This window comes from Camponotus floridanus, unplaced genomic scaffold, assembly GCF_003227725.1.
Source record: "Camponotus floridanus strain SB8 unplaced genomic scaffold, Cflo_v7.5 scaffold93, whole genome shotgun sequence".
Classification (NCBI taxonomy): Eukaryota; Metazoa; Arthropoda; class Insecta; order Hymenoptera; family Formicidae; genus Camponotus; species Camponotus floridanus.
Window position 1 is genome coordinate 122,161 of NW_020229864.1, and position 22,840 is coordinate 145,000.

At 37.0% G+C, this 22,840-nt stretch overlaps 1 protein-coding gene and 2 pseudogenes across 1 annotated transcript; 1 reads left to right on the forward strand and 2 right to left on the reverse strand.

Moving 5' to 3' along the window:
* Positions 1-403: 403 nt before the first annotated feature.
* On the reverse strand, positions 404-1,630 carry LOC112639842 (annotated as a pseudogene).
* Positions 1,631-8,254: 6,624 nt separating this feature from the next.
* LOC109610036 (MATH and LRR domain-containing protein PFE0570w-like) lies at positions 8,255-10,100 on the forward strand. The gene is made up of 6 exons (XM_025415013.1): positions 8,255-8,458; positions 8,562-8,807; positions 8,879-9,013; positions 9,170-9,399; positions 9,476-9,635; positions 9,907-10,100. Exons 1-6 carry the CDS (start codon positions 8,266-8,268, stop codon positions 10,074-10,076), a joined length of 1,134 nt encoding a protein of 377 aa, XP_025270798.1. The 5' UTR covers positions 8,255-8,265; the 3' UTR covers positions 10,077-10,100.
* Positions 10,101-18,319: 8,219 nt separating this feature from the next.
* On the reverse strand, positions 18,320-20,716 carry LOC112639843 (annotated as a pseudogene).
* Between the last annotated feature and the right edge of the window lie 2,124 nt (positions 20,717-22,840).

Genomic DNA, 22,840 nt, shown 5'->3' on the forward strand with positions numbered 1-22,840 from the left:
TATAGCTATTCAAATATATCAAAATAATTAATGCATAAAAAGGGTTCTTATCTACTACTCTTAAATTAAATGGACCTTTCTCTAATTGAATCACAGAGAGAATATATTGCGGTTAACTAAATTCCTAAATTTGCTTAGAGAACACTAATACAATATTTACTTGTGGAAATAATTTATTTTATATAAGTTATCCAGGTTCTGTGATTTTACAGATCTTTCTTTTTTGATGTTAGTCTCCATGACACAATTTCACAATACATACAAAAGATTTTAGCGCTCGCACAGGATTAAGTTTCACGTACAATGACTTGATAATAGACAATGATCAGTCCCACATGAGAACCATGATATATAAATTCCAGTTAGAAGCGCTTTACGTGAAATATTCGACGCTACTTTGCTTTCAAGTTATAGTCTGGAAAATAGTATTCACATCCGATTCCGATGATACTGTCCATATTATCCTTCGAAAATTTTAATCGTTCAGATATTTTGTTTGAAGAAAAAAGAATTGGCAAATAAAACCGGGGCGCCGTTTCGCCCGCNTTTGATTGTAAAACCAACGTTTTCAAACATTCTTCGGAAATAACATTTTTATTATTAATAATATTTTTAGAAAATCTATTTCCTTTTCTTGCCACATATCCAGCAATGTATGTCAGAATATAATCTGAAGTGGTACATATATGCGAATCATGATCATTAAGAATTGATGGGGCATATGCTAAAATTTCAGTATTTCTTCCTCTATCCAAAATAGTATCTATCTGACTTATCCACTGTTCTTCTCTTTCTTTTGTATCTTTTATATCTTTAATATTGAGAAGAACGTTCATTAATTCTCCAGTAGATATGTTACAACCTTTAGGGGGTTTTACAAGAGAATACGTTGATATCAACCTGTATAGTTGTATAAATAATTGAGAGTCAGGATGATTGGATCATTGGAACCACAATTTCGCATCATCCCAAACAATCTCTACCAAAATAATTATAAATTAAGTGCGCAAATATATATACATTACATATTTTATTTATATTGTAAAAAAGTTATACATTACAAATATTTTTTATTTATATTTTAACCAAATATACCTCTAAATTATCTTGATTTAATCTAGATATCATTAAATATTGAAATCTGCATTTATTAATCAAAAAAGAACAAATCTCAAGAATAGCTTTCAAAGAAATTTTTAAACCATAACAAGTTTGATCAGCTATAAAACTATAATGCATTCTTTTAGCTACCTTTTCCCATTGAATTAAAAAATTATAAAAATTTTCGATATTCTGTAAAGTACATATATATTGATAATCATCATAATCGTAATTAATAACATTAAAAGTTGATTAAAATTTTATATAATTCAACACTAAATGTCAATTACTACATTATAAAATCACTTGCCATGTTATATATGATTACCTTGTAAATTTCGTTATCCGGTCGCAATGAGTTCTTTGGAGTGCAACTATTCATAGCAGTGATTAATGTATTCACTCTTTTGCAAAATTTAATTGAGCCATCAGCATCATTTAAATCATGATGAATATTTGCTTCTTTCAATATTTGCATGGTAGATGATACATTGAAGAACTGAAAATCGCATAAAACATTTAATCTCATTATATTCATATATACAGGGTGCTTCCGTAACATACAGATCGGTAAGTCGGGTTGCCTATTTGACGATCGGACTTCTTTTACCGACCACGCATAATTTAAAAATAATAAAATCAAAGGATCGATCATGTAATTTTTTTTCGTGAAAAGTGAACAAATTCCTTGATTGATACCTTGAATGCAAATCCATAGGAAATGAGGAAAGTGAAATCAGCTTCTAACATTGATGTAGTGTAATTGTAATATTTAATAACATAAATAACATTATATTTAATAACATAAATAACTTAAATAACATTAATAACATAAAATGACACAATTGAAATATAATAACACAGATAAAATATAATGAATTTAAACAAAAAACTATTTTTTAATGTTCACAATATATGCTCAATGTGACCGCCATTCTCTTCTAAAGCAATCCTCCGCATAAAATTTTTCCTTACTCTCCGAATTTTCGGAAGAGTTCCGCACACGCGTTTCGAATTTTATTTTTAAGATCTTCTTTATATAATGTTATTTATGTTATAAAATATTATAATTACACTATATCAATGTTAAAAGCTGATTTCACTTTCCTCATTCCCTACGGATTTCCATTCAAGGTATCAATCAAGGAATTTTTTCCCTTTTCACGAAAAAAAATTACATGATCGATCCTCTGATTTTATTATTTTTCAATTATGCGAGGTATATATATATATATATATATATATATATATATATATATATACAGGGTGGGGCATTTATCTTGAGACAAGATAATATCTCGATTGGAGTCGATTATTTTGAAAAAAGTTTTAGACAAAAGTTGTATGGTTTCAAGGGGGACATAAAACGGTGTCATTAGTTTGATCTTGAAGAGCCACCTGAAGGACACGCGAAGGTCAGCTCCAACTTTTTAAACGGGACACCCTATATGCTTTTGCATATTCTTGTAGCTCATCTCAAGAGCTTTTCAAAACACTATAATTAAATTAGTTTTCATTAAGTACTTTCCAAGTTATGAGGCTTGAAATCATTTTTTAATTTTACATAAACCGTAAAATATATTGTAAAATATTCATTTTTCGATTATTTTACCTTAATACTTTTATGTACAAAATAATGAGAAAAATCAATTGGTGTAAAGAAAAGACATAGTTATTTTTAAGAAAAAATATGTAATTGTTAATTGCAAATTACATTTTTTTTTTCGAAACAATATATATAACAATAAATAAATAAATATATATATATATATATATATATATATATATATATGTATATATATATATATATATATATATATATATATATATATACAGCGTCTGTCAAAAGTTCCGGGACGGCTGGATAATTTGAAAAATACGCATCACAGAGGAAAATGACCTAGACAAAAGTTGTAGGATTTTTCCCGGGCAATCTGACGGTGACCTTAGATTTGACCTTGCCCATGACCTTCAAGGTCATTTCAAGGTCAAGTCCGTTTTTTCAAATGGGACCCCATACTTTTAACGCCGGAAATGAAAAGAGCAGAAAATTTTACGATCGAATATGTCCTTGATCAACTAATGGATATGACCTTGAAGGACATCCCAAGGTCTAATACAATTGGTGCATTGAACCTTGAGAAATATTCATCCCAGAGAAAGATGACCTGAAACAAAGTTGTAGGAATTTTTCCCTGACAATCCAATGGTGACCTTAGATTTGACCTTGCTCATGACCTTGAAGGTCATTTCATGGTCAAGTCCGTTTTTTCAAATGGGACCCCATACTTTTCTGACGTTCAACGCTTCTGACTAGTTTCGATTGGTTATGGTCGTATGTAACCAAACTAACTACTTTTACCGCTTTTGACCACATGTGACCACCTGTGACCATTTATGACAGATAGTGACCAACTAGTGATGGCCGTATCCAACGTAATCAGTTTTGTTCACTGTTGACCATTCATGGCTGACAGTAATCAAAGTTAAATAACATTGTTCCCTGATGTCCAATAGTGTAAGTCATTAAACCACGTTACTGAAGTCTGATGTACATCTAATTGTAGACATTGATTTATGAGGTATATTGTTTGATTTTTTGGCGACCCTTTTCACGTAGTTGCTTGTCGGCAGGAACAATCATATTTCAGCGTTGGCCTCTTATTCAACTGTCGTTCTTAAAGTATTTTATTCTGAAACCTTGCATTTAGTGCAGTGATAGTTGTTCGATCGTCTCTTCGGAAATTTGAGAAAATTTACTTTTTCCGTTTAACTGCTTATTCAACATCTCTTTTTCAATAAGTAGCAAGCTGTTAGGTACACCGTTAGCAGTGTTCATTTCTTTGTTGATTCTTCTCATTAGCTAAAGTGCATTAACTTTTATTGTCAACTTGGACTCCAATATTCCCATACAGCAAGGAATATGTTAAAGATGTGCTATAAACGTTCTGTGAATATTCTAATATTCCAAGGTTCATTCAGAATATTCTATAAAAATGCTATGATTATTCCATGGAATTTTGTCTATTCGGAATATCGATAGAATATTCTATGAATAATTCTAATATATATAGTATATTTAGGAAATGCATGGAATGTTCTATAAATATTCTGATAAATATAGAATATTTGAAATATTTATAAAATATTCGGTAAATTATCTCAGAATATTCATAGCACTTTCTGTGAATATTCTGAGAAACGTTTCTAGATCTTGCTATGAACATTTCGATAATATTCTATGAATATTCTGAGAAACATGAAATATTTAGAATATTAATAGAATATGTTTTAAATATTATCTAGAATATTCCTGGAATGTTTTATATACATTTAATACACATTCTAAAAAACATTGAAAATATTCAATTCTATTCTACAAATATTTGAAGAATATTCTTTAAACATTCTATGATTTTATCAAAATTGTCTTCACATTTTATGATTTTTAAAAAATATTATATGATTATAAATCATTTTAAATATCCTAAAAGCGTTCTAAAAATATTGATTCTCAAAAATATATTTAGAAATATGTTTCATAGATAAACACATCATTTCATTTCAAAACACATTTTACGAAGATATTAATTTAATTCTTTATAATATATTCAAAGTACTGTACGAAAAATATAAAAATATTAGTAATTTAATTTTTCTTGAATATTTATGTATTATATTTTGAATTCGTAAAATGTCAAATTCGCACCAGACCGCAACAAAAGTTAGTTACGGTCTTATTGAATAAAAGAAGAGTAAGTAAGTAAGAATTGCTTCTCGCTTGCCGCCATATGCATGCTGCCTTGTTGCTGCGTGCTACGTGACCGCCGCGTGCCATTATTGTGTGTGCGTCGAAAACCGCTGTTCACGTTAGACTTGTGTAAGGACTTGTGTTTCCTTGGGCACTATTATTAATTAATCCACGGGCATTATTTCGGTGAGTATGAACAAGCTAAAAGCTTGCTACAGCTAAATGCTATTTCGAAGGAAGGAAGGAAGGTTATTGTAATGTAATCGTGCGACACATCAAGACTGCAGTTTTATAAAATTATAAATCTAATACTTACGTTAATTGTCATGACTGTCAAGTGATTATCAAAAATATTTAAAATTGATTGCAAATTAATGATAATTTTTTAATATTTCTATATAGATATAAATTTGTAAGATCTATAATTTGAGAGGTTATGAAGTGCAGCACGCGTTTAATTCATAAACATATATATGCCTATTTGTATATACAACTAGACCCAGCATGCCGTGTGTTTACTTATGATATTCAGTGTCTTTGGCAGAACAGAGAGAGGGGCAAAACATACGGAAAACTTGTTCTCCTTTATGCAGGTCAAATCGTCTCTTGACAACGAACTTGACAGCCTATTGTCTATAGTTTAATTACAATCTGGAAGTAAAAATAATTATTATCAATTATTGTTGGATATTGATACAATAATTTGATAAGTGTGTTTTATAAATCGCGTAGCATGTGTTTAATTATCATGGCAAAATTACAGATTTTATAATTATAAAATATGATTAGAAATCTTATTTAATATATTAAAATTGTCGGCAATGTAATATAATTTAAGGAGAACTTGTATATTTATGTTTCTAATTTTTGTTTCAGGTATTTTATATAAATATTCATAAAGATAAAAATAAACACATTAATAAGGTAATGTACAAATATAATATTATTTGAACATTTTGTAAATTTTCGATTAATTTCTAATTAATATTTGTAAGTTTATATAATCTTATAATTTCAATTAATATTTACAGATAAATATGCCAAAAATAAAAATTAATTCTAAGAGACACTTGAATCGAAAAATAAAAAGCAATGTAGAAGCATCGTTGGCTTTAAATTTTGCAATGTCACACTAACTCAATTGAATCACCTGAAATTATTTTTTCGAACAATAAAGTGATAAACAATAAAGATGTAAATAACATAAATATTGGTACACAAAAAAAATGTTCTGACTTTCAGCTAACCAATACATCATTAAGTAAAAATAGTAGCGAAAATATAGAAGAGTTTAATTTTCATGTGAACAATATTGAAGAAAATTGTTTAAATGATATTTCGTTTATTTCAAATAATACTATGGTATTTCCAAATAACGATGACAGAGATAGTGATAGGGACATAATAAATAATAATAATAATTTATCTACTTGCGCTATAAATAAAGGTACATCATTGCGTACAAAATTAGCATCGTGGGCTATTGAGGAAAATATTACTCAAAATAGTTTTAAGAAACTTACAGAAATTCTCCGAAATGAAAATGATATAACTTCATTTCATAATTTACCAAAAGATCCAAGAACAATATTATGTACTACAAACAATCTTACTTCTGTTAAAATGGACACCGGTTCTTTTTATTACTTTGGGATTGCTCACTCAATTAATGTATTAATTAATCAATGTGGTTTATTCCTTCCTAATGGTACATCTTTTGAATTAGCTGTAAATGTAGATGGTTTGCCTATTAGTAAAAGCAGTTTAAATTGTTTATGGCCAATATTAGTGCAAATAATGTCTGTTGAAGTTTTGAAAAAATATGTTTTAATGGTAGCTTTGTATCATGGTAATAGTAAACCAACAAACTCAAATGAATATTTAAAAAATTTTGTAAATGAAGCAATTTATTTGATTAATAATGGAATTGTTATTAATAATCAAAGATATAATTTTAAAATAAAAATTATAATATGCGATTCGCCCGCTAAATCTTATATTTTGAATATAAAAAATCATACCGGTTATTATAGCTGCACTAAATGCAAAGTAGAAGGTTGTTGGTTTAATAACGTATTGTGCTTTCCACAGACAAATATTATAAAAAGAACAGATGTTGAATTTAGACAACTATGATGAAGATTATCACAAAGGGACAACTATTTTGACGAATTTACCTCATTTTCATATAATTAAAGATGTTACATTAGATTATATGCATCTTATTTGTTTGGGGGTGATGAAAAGATTGCTTACACATAAAAAATATGGTTGGGTTTTCGGTAAACAACCATATAAGCTTTCATATGCGCAAGTAGAATCGATTTCAGATAAAATCGAAAACTTAAAAAAATATATTCCTGTTGAATTTCCACGTAAAGGTAGATCGCTTGGAGAATGTCCTCGCTTCAAGGCGACAGAATTTAAACTCATTCTATTATATACAGGACCTGTAATTTTCAAACATATTCTTTCAACAAATAATTATTATCATTTCTTGACATTACACGTTGCTACTCTAATAATGTGTAGTAACAAATTTTGCAAAAAAATTCATATGCTAAATTATGCAAAAAATCTAATGAAATGCTTTGTTGAAACAAGTATTGATATTTATGACCAAGATTTTGTTTCTTATAATGTACATAATTTGCTACATATACATAAGGATGTCAAACGATTTGGCAATTTAAATGAATTTTCAGCTTTCCCATTCGAGAATTATATGATACAATTTAAAAAAAATGATAAGAAAAAGAGAAAAACCACTTGAACAAATAATACGTCGTGTTTCCGAATGTAATAATATTCCAAGATTAGAGAATCACTCTGAAAATAATATTGTCGCCAAAGAACATTATAATGGACCTTATTGCCAAATTGTTTAGGTCAATATAAAGAATTAAAATTAAAATCATGTATTTTCAAATTAAACACTGCTGATTGTTATGCACAAATGTGTGATAATGACATTGTTAAAATCTGCAACATAACATATTGTAACAATATTATTTGTATTATTGGGCAAACGTTTCTCGATAAAAAATCATTTTTTATGAAACCTTGTGATTCTGCAGTTCTAGATATTTATATTGTAAACCTTGACAAGCTTAGTTGTTTAAAAATATATTCATTATCAGATATTAAATGCAAATCAATGTTATTGCCATATAGAAATAATAATGCAGTAATTTTTCCTCTGTTACATAATGTTGTATAAAGAATTTAATATTTTTAATACTCTTTTATAATAAATTATATAATTTCCCTCGAAAAGTAAAACAATATTATTGATAAAAGTTTACTGTCACGAATGTCTCAGGCTTTTTATTTTTTTTTCTCAGATTTCCTATTTCCTTTAAACGATTTTTAATGCCAACTATTTTTATACATGGATTTTTAAATTCAGAAATATGGCATGGTGTGTTTGCCATTTTCAAATAGATGACTCCGTAGAAGTTGTCCCAAATAATTGGATAATTAGTGAAAGTCTATGTGTGTGGCCATTGGTGACAAAACCATCTAAATTATCTGAGCTTATTAAAAAAAAAGAAGTTCCAAAAAATGATTGGAAAACAATAAGTGTCAGAATTTTAGGACGATATGGTAAATATGATACTAAAATACTTTAATATTTAATTTGCAATTTTTAGTAGTTATGTATTGTTTTAGTATATAATTGTGCCTTATATATGTATATTTTTTATAGACGATTATAAAACAGCTCAAAGAAAATGCAAAACAGCATTAGACAGAGATAATCTCTCGTCACTATCTGAGGCTGCTGAATATGGAAAAGGACTTCGTGGACAGAAACGTAAAAAAATATATAGTGATACAGAAAATACCGATACCGATACCGAAAACGAGTGTAACGATGAAGAAGAATTGTCCATTAATTTTCCGACATATAATGCAGATAAAAGTATAGTTTCATCAAAATCGGCACATAAAGGTATGATTAATTAAATAAAATGGTTGTAAAAAATATTGATATTATTTTTCTAAGAAGTTTGTCCTCTTTAGATTCGACTAATACAGCACATAGTAATAAATCGAATAATTACCAATTCGAAGAAAACAAAAATAATCAAAATTCTGACAATAAAATTTTAACTGAGATTCATACTAATTTCCAAAGACATGCAAGTGAAATGAAAGGTAATATTATGGATAATATATATATGTAAAAATATATATGTTTCAGTGCATATTATAGTGATATACTATGAATACTGTCTAAATCATTTGCAACAGCAATTCACAAAATATATTAAGACTTTGTTTTGTATTCATTTATGTTTCTAAATTTTTTAGAATTTCGACGCCAAGTTCTACTACATCTACATGGCATAAATACTCGAATGGGGGAATTGAATCAGCACATAGATTCATTACAGCAGCCTAATTTTCCTGTAGATCAAGAAAATCAAAATATAACAAATGAAGACTCACTAAAATGCATAGAAAATTTGCCTATAAAATCAAATCTCGAGCTTAAAGAAATTGAAAGAAGTTTACAAGATAAACAAATATTCAATGACGTAGTAAGATTATTATATTACTAATATTACATTATAATTATATAAAATTTACATATATTTTAGATAATAATATTTTTAGGCTACGGAATTATCGAGAATGGGCGGTAATAACCTTAAAATTATGGTGAAGAAAGTGATGTGTCGAATTATAACGGCGGAAATAGAAAGGCAATACAGCTGGGAAGGCCATAAAGGCAACCGGATTTTTAAGGATTTAAACCTGGCGAAATTAGTCCTAAGTAAATATTAAAATTTAATCTTAATTTAAGCTTAATTTTTATATGATTTAGAAAAGTTACAGTTTATTATTATTTTGTTGTTAAATTAATTAAAGTGAAAATATTTAAACCACTCTGATGCACGATTTCAAAAATATTTTTTAGTGAATTAAAATTTATTTGTTTGTAAGAAATTTTTTAATTGCAATAGATTAAGAAAAACTTCAAAGAAATGTGCTATAATATATATTTCGAAAAAAAGCAATCAAAATAATGTTCCTTATCATTTCAGAATCCATAAGACTTACTATGAAAAGAAGTGATGTACATATAACGGACAATGAAATTATCAACATCATTAAAATTTGGTTAGTTAAAGCCAAATTAAAAACAAAGAAGCCTTCATTGTCAGTACAGCAAACCAATTCTGAAACTAATCGTTCAACTGATAGTGAGCATTAAAAAGAAGTTCCTTGAAGTCTTAAAGTACAAATATCCGTGAAGATTATTAAGTATAAAATAAAATAACTGTAAGTTATTGTGAAGGTCTAAAATTAAATAACTTTGTGATAGAGAGTTTCTAAGTATTAGATTTAAGTAAAAGACCAAAAAATTAAGCCAAATATAATTAATGTTATTTTACGTTTTTAAATATAATTATAAGTATTTTGATAAAATGTTATCATCTATTATGATTTATTTTGCATTACAAGTAACACGATTTTATTTTGTTTCGAAATTAATTTTATTTTACGTTTTTAAATAATAAGTATTTTGATAAGATGTTATTATCTATTATGATTTATTTTGCATTACAAGTAACACGATTTTATTTTGTTTCGAAATTAATTTTATTTTACGTTTTTAAATAATAAGTATTTTGATAAGATGTTATTATCTATTATGATTTATTTTGCATTACAAATAACACGATTTATTTTGTGTGTTTCAAAATTAATTCTATTTTAGTTTTCGTTTAAGTTTTATTTCGAAATTAATTTTGTTCAGAAAGTGTATCTATGATAAAAACTAACTAAATTAAATGTGAAAATCACGGATATTTATATATTTTTCTTATTAATTTTATTTCCTTTTATATTTTCTTAAAGATATAAAACCGTACTTAATTGACCGTACTAACATTATATTAATGATTGAAGATTGAAGATTGAAGATTAAATATTAAAATTTGACAAATTAAAATAAAAGGGATTTAAATTTTTTTGTCCTGACTGGTGAAATTTCTATCTCTAATCTTGAATTTCAATCTTCAATGCATAGTTTGACAGGTATAAGATTCTTATACCCGTATCAAACTATGCATTAAAGATTGAAATTTAAGATTAGAGATAGAAATTTGACCACTCAGGACAAAGAAATTTAAATTCCTTTTATTTTAATTTGTCAAATTTTAATATTTAATCTTCAATCTTCAATCTTCAATGTTCAATCTTCAACCATTAATATAATGTTAGTACGGTCAATTAAATACGATCTTATATCTTGTATTTGTCTAATTTTAATCTTTAATCTTCAATCTTCAATGCGTAGTTAGATACGGGTATAAGAATATACCTATATATTCTTATACCCGTATTAAACTGTGAATTGAAGATTGAAATTCATTGAATGAAGATTAATTGAACATTTAAAGATTATTCAAGAACATTTATGAAACATTCAAAGCGGGATATCAAATGTTCTAAGAACTTCTATGGAACGTTTGATATCCCGCACTGAATGTTCCATAAATATGTTCTTGAATGATTTGTAAATGTTCTTAGAATATTCCGTAGAAGTATTTTACGATATTCGCAAACATTCTATGATTATCCTATGAATGTACATATAATGTGCAATGCTTTATTTTGTATATTTCTAAAAAAATCTATGAATATTCTGTGAATATTTCCGAATATTTAAAAAAATGGAATATTCGTAAATATTCATTAAATATTTATAGATTATTCGCGAATATTTATACAAATTTCTAGGAACATTCAAAGCGGGACATCGCATGTTCCTTACACATTCATGAAACATTCATAAGATATTCACGAATATTCTAGAAAATATTCACAGAACATTCATGGAATATTCCATGCTGTATGGGTTCTTTCTTAGGTTAGTTAGCGGGACATTACATCAGCTGCAGTGATTGTTTCTTCAACAGTCTTTTTGGAGATAGTTGAAGAACATTCACTTATGACTACGTTTTGAGCAATTCTCCTTGATAGTAACTGTCATTCATAATCTATCGTCTGCACGATTTACTTATAAATCATAATGCAGCGACTCTCTGAGAGAGAAAGGATATCACTTTTAATGATGCGAGGTTGGGATGGGGTTAGACGATCTTTTATGCAGGTAAAAGATCTTTTTAATGAAACTTTCAGAAATGGATTGACCCCGATATCAAAATCAACTGTCGAACGTACAGTAAGACGTTTTGAGAATACTGGCAGCGTTAAAGATCGACCACGAACAGGAAGACCAATTACAGCCACAACCGAAGAGAAATCATTGGACGTTTTACAATCAATCGTGGAAGACCCTCATTATACTCTTCGCAAAGCTGCTCAAGAGCATGGCGTAAGTATGAAATCGGTTCATAGAATATTAAAGAAAAATAAATTCCATCCATTCAAAGTTACGCTTGTACATGAATTAAACGAAGACGATTTCGATCGTCGAGTTAAGTTTTGTGAGAATATGATGGCACGGATCGATAACAATCCGAACTTTCATTTTAACATAGTTTTCTCGGATGAATCAACATTTCAGCTCGACGGTACTTTGAATAGGCATAACTGCAGATATTGGGATAATGAAAATCCTCATTGGAAGCGAGAAAATAACACGCAATATCCCGAGAAGCTAAATGTTTGGGCTGGAATATTAAACGATCAAATAATTGGTCCATTTCTTATTGAAGGAAATTTAAATTCCGAACAATATGAGGATATGCTTCGCAATGAAATAGTCCCTAGAATAATGGAGATAACTGGCCAAAACTTTGAGCACACTTACTTTCAACAAGATGGTGCTTCACCACACTATGGAAGAAATGTGCGCAATTATTTAGACGTCGTTTTTAATGATAGGTGGATAGGGCGTAAAGGATACATTGAGTGGCCAGCTAGATCACCCGATTTAAGTCCACTTGATTATTTTCTGTGGGGTTATCTCAAAGATAGGGTGTACAAAAATAAGCCTCAAAATTTACAAGAATTACGACAACGTATACTAGACGAATGTGCTATTATCCCAGCTGAGTATTTTGCGAATGCAATCCGTAGTTTTTATAATCGATTGGGTTACTGTCAAGAGGTTAACGGAGAACAGTTTGAACACTTATTAAAATAATTTTGACTGGCTGCACCATAAAAACCTGTCCTTAAGCAATAAGATACTACCAATACTTTTTTTTTTTTTGGTAACGCAGGAGAAATGCTTTATGCATACCACCACCCTCGGGGGAGGAGTGGTGGTTATGCGGGATTCCCGGTCGCGCTAAGTGTTAGCCGACCGGTTTATCCGCTAAAACTCCTGCGGTGGCCTTCCGCGCTATGGAGGGGCAGGTGGGGACCTGGGACTCGCGCTTGCAATACTTCAGAATCCCCAGCTGTGGGTCCTCTCCGCGCTTACGGCCCGGCGACGTGTGTATTTAGTCGCGGGCCCTTCCTGGGGAGAGCTGTTATTACTCTCCCCTCCTTCCTCTGTGTGGACAGACGGGGCCACGCAGTCCATCCACCTTCCTCGGGGACCGTACTTAGAGCGCCACAGGCCCCCGCCTGTGACGCTCCGGTCCCGAGGGAGAAAGACAGCCGCCGCGTTAGCGGCGGGTGTCTATTCTCCAGCTGGGGAACTTGCTCCCCAGCTGCTATCCGCCGCACCTTGCGGCTTTATAAAGGAGGCATCTGCCTCCTTAAATATATATCGCTGCCGTGTTCAGCGGCCGCAAAGAGAGGGCTAACAGCCCATCTCCTCGCCATCCCGTTTATCCCGCATATGTGGGGGAGGGATCTTATTGGGGGGCGAACCCATTAGTTGGGGACTTAGTCCCCGGTTTGGTTGTTCGCCCCCATTATGGTCATCTCCTCCTTTGTGGAGGAGAAGACTGCTGTGTCCCTCCCCCGCGGGGGTGACGAGGCCTAAGCCTCCTTATAACGGGAGAGGCGACGGAGCGGGAGGACGATGTCTCGTTTCCGGTCTCCGCGTCCGTCGGGTCTCCTCTATCCTCCTCCTCCTCGCTATCAGTCGCTGCGACGGCAGCAGCCGCCGCAGCCTCTGCCTCCGCCGCCTCCTTCTGCAACATGACTTGCTCACAGAAGGAGGCGACCGCCTTCCACGACCTCTCGCTGCCTAACATCTTAACGATGAGTATCGGCAGCGAGAGGTCCTGGCCGACCTCATTACAGAGATCACGGCGCAGCGTATCCCACGCCGGGCAATCCGCCAATGTGTGCTGCGCCGTGTCTCTTCCTTCCCCGCAGTGGTGGCAAGCCGTGGTGCTCTCCTTGCCTATACGACACAGGTACTCACCAAAGCAGCCATGCCCAGTGAGCATCCTAAATGACACCTCTCCCTGGGCCCTGTCCAGCCACTCGGCTAGACAGGGCCGGACGGCCCCGACAGTCCTGGCACCCGCAGTTGCGGGATCCGAGAGGTGGGCGTCCCACCTCTCGATCATGGACTGCCGGGCTTGGAGCCGGACGATCTTCTTGACTTTGGCTGGCAGTGCTCTGCCCGTCCCCTCCCGGAGTTCCCGCTCGCGCTGATAGATTTCAGCGTACATGTTTGCGAGGAACTCCAGGGGAGGCCATCCTGCCAGGACCATGGCCGCCGCACCGGACACCGTGCGGTAAGCCCTCGTTACTCTCGCTGCCATGCTTCGCTGTACGCGCCGAAAATTATCCTTTGCGCGTCGCATGGCAGCGAGGTTCGCCGCCCATACGGGACATCCGTAAAGGGTCACCGAATTAACGGTGCCCATGTAGATGCGGCGAACCCGACCGTCCGGAACCCCAAGGTTTGGCAGGAGCCTGCCAAGTGCCTTGGCAAAGCGCTCCACCTTGGGGGTAAGGGCATCAAAGTGATGCCCAAACTTCCATTGACCGTCCAGTAGGAGACCGAGGTATTTTAGCCGATCTCCTACCAGGATCGAGGTGTCTCCAACCCGAATATGGGTCTCCGGTGATCGATCTGAGGCTCTGCTATAAAAGTATAGCGCCTGTGTCTTTTTGGCCGCCACCTTGAGACCCATACCGACTATTCCACGTACCACGGCTGCCACCGCCGTTTCGGCCTTGGCCGCCGTATCCCCCCAGTCGTCCCCCACGGCCACCACTAGTGTGTCATCTACATAACAGATGGCAGCCGCGGGGGAGAGGAAGGCAAAGTATCCGGTTATACGCGAGGTTCCACAATAGGGGGCCAAGTACCGACCCCTGTGGAACTCCTCACCGAATTTCCCGTCGGCTCTGGAGTCCGTCCTTCGTGACGAACTCCAGATGCCTGTCCCGGAAGTATTGGCGTATGATCTCCACGAGGTATTTGGGGACTCTTCGCTCCATCAGAGCGTCCCCGACGGTGTCCCAGGGCAGGGTGTTAAAGGCGTTTGCGATGTCTAACGACACCGCCATTGCCATCCTGCCCTCCGTCACTGCGGCCTCCGTGAGGGACCTGACGCGTTTTACTGCGTCTACCATAGATCGTCCCTCACGGAAGCCATACTGCTCCTCGTGGAGATCCCCCTCCCGGGACATATGCTGGACGAGTCGGTCAGCGATGATTCGCTCAAAGATTTTGCCGACCTCGTCCAGCAGGCATATCGGTCTATATGCCGACGGGGTGCCTGCCTCCTTGCCCTCCTTGGGAAGCAGGACCAGCTTGGCCTGCTTCCACTGCTGGGGGAAAGCGCCCTGTCTGAGACACTTGTTAAATAAGTGCCTCAGACGCTCTCCCAGGTAATCCAGGGTCCAGACCCATATCTTTCCGGGCACGCCGTCCGGGCCAGGGGCCTTCCCTGACTTCACCCGTTTGACGGCGCGCCGGAGTTCGTCGTTGGATATTTCCTCGTCCTCCGTAAGCTCATGGGGCCCCTCTATACCGGGACCCCAGTTGAGTGTGGACCCCTCTGCTCCGATTGAGAAGAGGGTGTCCACGACATTCTGGAGGACGGGTAGGTCCAGCGACTCCGTCACTGGGGGCGCCCAATTTCTATACTTGTTAAGTATAATCTTATAAGGATGCCCCCATGGGTCTGTGTTGAGGGACAGTAGTAGTTCGTTCCAACAACTGGCCTTGGATCTCCTGATGGCGGCGCTCAGGGCGCGTTTTGCTGCCCTGTAGGCGGCCAAGGCCTCTTCACGTCTCTCCTCGTCTCTCCCTCGGGGAAAACGGGAGAGGACTCGTCGGGCCTGGACGGAGGAGCGCCTGAGTTGCGCTATCTCCTTCGTCCACCAATAGACGGCCCGACGCGGGCGGGGCGCGGCTACGCGGGGCATGGCAGCGTCGCAAACTTGACGCATCGTCCCGCGCAGCCACTCCGCTTCCCGGAGAATGTCTCCATCTCCCTCCGGTAGACCCCAGCTGACGGCCATAAGGACCTCCTCTAGCCGTTCGGGGTCCAACTTCGTGAGGGCCCACTTGGGTGCCCCCCCCCCCTTTGAGGTGGGTGTTGTACCTGATGGCGCGTGGTATCTAGTGCGTACTCAATATACTGGTGATCCGAGAGAGTTTCCCCCCTCGAATCACTCACCACGCGCCATCCCCGTATCAGTCTCTTGGCCCCATCGGAGCCGATCGTAAGTCTACGATCGACTCCTCTTGGGGCCTGATATATGTGCTCGCCCGGCCTACATTTAAGATGTGTAGGCCGAGCGAATTCACCCACCTCACCAGGGTAACTCCCCTGACGTCCTGCCTCGACCACCGAGCTGGTGACGGAAATGTTGTCATCCTCGGCGGGTTCACGGGTCTCCTCCCCGTCGATGGAGTCGACGTCGATGGATTCCTCCTCATGGTCCGGAGCGCTCTCCTTCTCGAGCCAGGCGTGGTTCACACCCGACGTGCGCGCAGAGATGTCTTCTCGCGCTGTTGGCCTGGCCTCGCTTCTGCTAGCACTTGCTGGGGAAAGAGTACGCCCCATCCCGCTTGTGCTTGGAAGCGGGTTCTCTGCCGTGCCCAATGTTATCGACGGGCGAAACAGAGGGAGTTGGAAGTTGGCGTCCTCGATCTTCTTGACGACCAACTTCTCCATCCTTACGACAGGCTGTTTGTCGGCGACAGAGGCAAACCTCTCACGCCGCTCTGTACGGTTCCTGCCGTGTATTGCGACGCGATGACCTGCGCGCAACTATCCCGGACCGTTCACCGGGTAACGAGCGCGTCGAAGAGGAGGACCTTGATCTGGTCTGCTCCCGTGCGCTCTCTCCCTCCTCGTTATTGTTTTTTGTTATTGTTTTTGTTGAGTTTTTGTTTGTGGGTTTTTGTTGTGTATCCATTTTTGGTTTTATCCCACTGTCCCCTGACGCTCTGTCGACCGGGTGTACCCTCACCCCCGCCGCGAGTGTCCCGAAACATGACCGGCCACACTCACGACGGGGGGCCCCGAGTTCCCCCGGGGGGTCGACATATGCCACTGGCCGGCGGCCATAGGCAGCGCCGGCACAGGACTCCAGCCCCCTACTTACCCGTGGAGTTTTGACGCTCCACGGGATTTCAGGGGTTCTGCGCCTCCGACCACGCAGACACCGTCAGGGGCGGCGCCACCCGGGGGGCCCCACGGACGGTTGGGACGGGGCAGCCGCTCCCCTACCCCGCCTTACCCGCCGTGGCGACCAGCACGCCCCCACACCGGACTGGCCGGATCTGGGGGGCAAGCGCCGTCCCGGTGGTTGCCGCTTCGGAAGGGGAAACGGTCGCGGGACAACCACCGGATACTCAACATCGTCGCCGCCGGATCCCGACCTCCGAATACGTCGGAGCGGCTTCCGGCAGCAGGCGGCGACAGGGGACCGACGAGGGAGAGATTTCTCCCCCGCCAGGGAACCAGTCGCCGTCATCCCCGTCGCACCGACCCCGCCTCGAAACGTCCGAGCGGCTCGATGCGACCCGGGCCGGCAGTCCGGACAAGTCCGGTCACCCGGATATCTCCGGGTGAGTCAATCTGCCGACCCGTCCCCTCCTCCTACTTGGCGCGTATCCCGGGGTCACACCCCGGGCCGTTTGCCAAGCGGTGGAGGCGACTACCCCCTTGCGGACGCCGCTTCCACCCCTCACCGGAGGGCCACCCATACTTGGATGACACCCCGGATCGGAGTGGACCGGCCACCGCATCCCCCCAGGGATCACGGGCTAGCCCCGAGACCCCTTTTTGTGGGACGCCGGAAGTACCCCATGCCAGGACGCGCACTCACCCCGCAGATTGCGAGGAGAATGCCGCCCTCCAGACACAAGGCACCCCGGCACTCACATCCCCCCCTGAGGGACGCTACGTGGCAGGACACCCACCACACAGCACCCTCACACCCCGCGGGAGCACCCGCAAAGTGCATGGAGGGAGGATAGAAATCCTCCCCTATCGGCTCCGTGCAGCCGGGGTTTGTAGTCGGGGTCTCCTTCCCCTACCGACATTGGGTCTCAATGACTCTTCGAAGACAGACTGTCCCCTGGGCAAAGCCGGGTGCCCTGGTACGCTCTTAGCGAGTGATCCTCCCCGCCGGTCCTCCCAAGGGTTGAACCCTCGGTACTACCACAGCGGATCGTTGGATCATCCGAGCCCCTCCACCACGACAAGGTGGTGTACCACGAAGGGGACTACCAATACTTCCCTTAACTGGCTGAACAGTAATGAGTCTTGCCTCAACTGGCTGGAAAGTAATAAGTCTTGCCTTAGCTGGCTGGATGATCAAAAGTCTTGCCTTACCTGGCTGGACAGTAACGAGTATTGCCTTAATTGGCTGGAAGATAATAAGTCTTGCTTTAACTAGCTGGAAAGTAATAAGTCTTGCCTTAACTGGCTGGACAGTAACGAGTCTTGCCTTAACTGGCTGGAAAATAATAAGTCTTGCCTTAACTGGCTGGACAGTAACAAGTCTTGCCTTAACTGGCTGGAAAGTAATAAGTCTTGCCTTAACTGGCGTCAAAAGTATGGGGTCCCATTTGGAAAAACGGACTTGACCTTGAAATGACCTACAAGGTCAAATCTAAGGTCACCATCGGATTGTCAGGGAAAAATTCCTACAACTTTGTTTCAGGTCATCTTTCTCTGGGATGCATATTTCTCAAGGTTCAATGCACCAATTGTATTAGACCTTAGGATGTCCTTCAAGGTCATATCCATTAGTTGATCAAGGAGATATTCGATCGTAAAATTTTCCACTCTTTTCATTTCTGGCGTCAAAAGTATGGGGTCCCATTTGAAAAAACGGACTTGACCTTGAAATGACCTTGAAGGTCATGGGCAAGGTCAAATCTAAGGTCATCGTCGAATTGCCCGGGAAAAATCCTACAACTTTTGTCTAGGTCATTTTCCTCTGTGATGCGTATTTTTCAAATTATCCAGCCGTCCCGGAACTTTTGACACACGCTGTATATATATATATACAGAGTGTCCGTTAATTTTCGACCTTAATGAAATAAAGAAGTAGATTGGCTCGAATTAAGAAGGAATGACCTGTATTGTTTTGGGATTGTCGCAATAATTAACGAAATATTAAATAAAAAAAGATCGGCCAATCTGCGTGAGTAAAAGCGCGCGACGACGAGAGTCGTCCCACCGTAATCCGATACTACGAGCGCGGCGAAGCGGTGGGTGGGTCGCTTTCCGAGACATGATGGTGGTTTGCGATATATCGCAATACCGCGCCGAAAAATGACCTGTATAACATATGTGACTATAATAATGACTTAGTTTACACCGATTGTTTAATATGCGTATAAAATATTAAATCTGCTTTGATTGGTGTTATCCTAAATGATTTAAATCAATCGAAGAGGCAGATGTAGTATTTAACGCTTAATAAACTGTCGGATCGGTGTAGCTTTATCTACATACTTGAAATGCCATTGCTACATTCATTTCTGGTAATACTTAGGATTAATATGGTTTTCATCCAAATGATAACTAGATTTTAAGTTAAAACCATGAGGATTTTCAATGGCAAGTATCGCATACCAATGTTTTAAAGAAATTATACTATCTGGAGTCTGTACGTAACGGAGAATAACTATATGAAAGTGTTTAATGTCAATTGCATATTAAATATATAATATGCTTCTGTTAATATAAAATATAAACAGTATACAATTATAAAAAATATATTATAATTTTAATTATTAAGTTTTTGATTACAATAATTATTAAGTTTATCATATTTTTTAATTATTAAATTAAATAATAATTTGAAAGAAATTATATGTGTAATTATATATATTCGATTTTTGTTTCTTATGATGCAAATTTTTAAACTTACCCAAATTCCTGCATATCGATCAAATTGAGAAAAATAATTTCGAAGACATTTTATTAAATGTGGAAAATCAGAAATAAACCACAAGCGTCTTTCTACATCTACAAGATGCTGTATACTAACACATTCTTCGTTTACTCCAAATATATTCCACATAGATCGATTCCATAATGCTCCATCTGATACTACAGCGTCTACTTTTAGTCCACATTGTTCTGTTAAAATAATACACTCCATAATAATTTTATGCAAAATTGATGCACTTGCGCTACCAACACTTAAGAAGCAAGCTAAAGATTGAACCCATGTTCCTTTAAAAGGCTGAAAATAAGAACTAATGCATGGTCCCCCTTTTTTTTCTTTTGTTCTTCTGGAGTATATTTATCTAAATTAACAAAGCCTTCAACTTTTAGATTCGTTCTATTAAAATATAAAGTTTTTGATAATTTCATTTCATCCAACAATAAAACACCTAAACAAATCTTTTGGCTATTAAAATATATAATATCTATCGATATACGATTTATGTTTGATGTATTACGTAAAAATTGCATTGCATGTTAATAAAATTGATTTTTGTAAATCAAATATTGTATGTATACCTTGCACATCATTAGGTTCCATGTTTGCCGTTTTCTTTTTCAATATTTCAAATGTGCTCGATTGAAAACCATAACAACCTTTGACAATCTTAATATAACGATTTAGCGTTTCACTTGAAGGTAGTGTTAGAATATTATGAGATCTTAAGTGATTGTAGGTTTTGCACTTTTAATCCGAAGTAAAATGCATTCATATACCCATTCATTCGAATATCTCATGCCTCTGTTATCTTTTAACTTTGCTGCTGCAAAACAAGCTTGTACTGCCAATTGCTGATTTTGTGGTAATTTGGAAATAGTTTCTTCAATTATTTTTTCATTACATTGAGTGCACTTATGTTTCAAATATTTTATTTTATTATATAATTTTATAATCTATATACAAATATGTTAAGTTAAAAAATAAATCCCAATGAAAAATGTAATTTGTATGTTATAAAAAATATATATAAATATTTAATATACTTTGTTTCGAAGCCTCTTTTCTCGACGTTTGTGATTTAAATTTGACACTTGTAATTTTTTGCTTTTATTTCTTAATTTTTATATTGGTGTTAAATTATGCGCTTTTCTTAATAACATTTTCCAATTTTCTTACAAGCCAAATATCTCATGTTCTCTCCTCTATATTGCTCTTAATTACAAAACCATGACAATTTGTAACCCTGTAAAATTAGTACATTTTATTTAAAGTATGTTTTTTATTTATACATTTTATTTTTATTTGTATAGTACACAGTATATTATTATACAATATTATATTATATAATATATAATATAAGCTATATTATAATACATTATTTTATTAAATAAAAACTTTCTAAAAAATAAAAATAAATATTTTTATTAATATGAAAAGCTAAAATGATATTTTTATTATTACTTTAGTATTACTTTTGTAAAACATAAAAATATAATTTGATGCACAAACCTGTTTTCATTATTAACTTTTTGACAAGGAAAAAAATTTTCTAATTTCTTCAAAATTTGCTCAATTTCTTGTATATTATGAATTATTTTTGTGTCAAAAGAAATTTCTTTATCTCCAATAAATACCTATTTTATATATCAACAACATTTTAATAAATTATTGATGTAAATGTATATTAAATAATATACGAGGTGTGGCAATAAAATAACCGGATTGGTGCTGCTACTGGCAAACGGCGAGCCGGCCGCAGCAGATCTGAACATGTCTGTGCTTGTTCATACCTTCACTAACATAATCTCGATTCGCGCGTTTGTGCGGTACTCAGTCTCACCATAATTATCGCCCGAGTAAGTTCTTGTTTTAACTTGCCGTCGAATGGAGCAAAGAGTTAACCTTAAGTTTCTTGTGAAACTCGGAAAAACCGCAACAGAAGCCCATGCTATGTTAAAGGAAGTGTACGGAAGTGAGTGTTTATCGCGCACACAAGTTTTTGAATGGTGTAAAAGGTTTAAAGAAGGTCGTGAAATGACTGAAGACGATCCACGCTCTGGACGGCCTTTAACATCAAAAACAAAAGACAACATCGAGAAAATTGGTAAATTGATCCGTGAAAATCGTCGTCTGAGTATCCGGGCTCTTGCTGAAGTCTCAGGAATTAATAGAGAAAGTATCCGTCAGATTTTGCATGAATCATTGAACATGAGAAAAGTTTGCGCGAAAATGGTGCCAAAAACTTCTCACTGCAGAACAAAAGGAATTGAGAATGAACATTTGTGTTGACCTTTTGAACAACATTAGCGCTGATCCAGGTTTGTTAGACAGAGTGATTACTTGCGACGAGTCGTGGTTTTTTACCTATGACCCAGAAACAAAGCGTCAGTCGATGCATTGGAAGAGTCCGAGTTCACCGCGTCAAAAAAAAGCCAAAATGTCAAAATCAAAATTTAAGGCCATGATGGTTGTTTTTTTTGATATTCGAGGAGTTGTTTACATTCACTGGGTCCCCGAAGGTCAGACTGTTAATCAACATTATTACATTGAGATCCTGTCCACCCTTCGTGAAAGAGTGAGAAGGCGAAGGCCCGAACTGTGGAAGAACAATTCTTGGATGCTCCACCAAGACAATGCACCATCACATTCTGCGTTGTCTGTGAAGTCGTTTTTCGCGAAACACAAAATCACAGTGTTGGACCACCCACCCTACTCGCCCGACCT

Excerpts from the sequence above, each read along its gene's own strand:
- LOC109610036 (XM_025415013.1), top strand. The coding sequence starts at position 8,266 with ATGGCATGGTGTGTTTGCCATTTTCAAATAGATGACTCCGTAGAAGTT. Across the intron at positions 9,014-9,169 it reads ACATGCAAGTGAAATGAAAG|AATTTCGACGCCAAGTTCTA; the intron begins GTAATATTATGG and ends TAAATTTTTTAG. Across the intron at positions 9,636-9,906 it reads CCTGGCGAAATTAGTCCTAA|AATCCATAAGACTTACTATG; the intron begins GTAAATATTAAA and ends TTATCATTTCAG.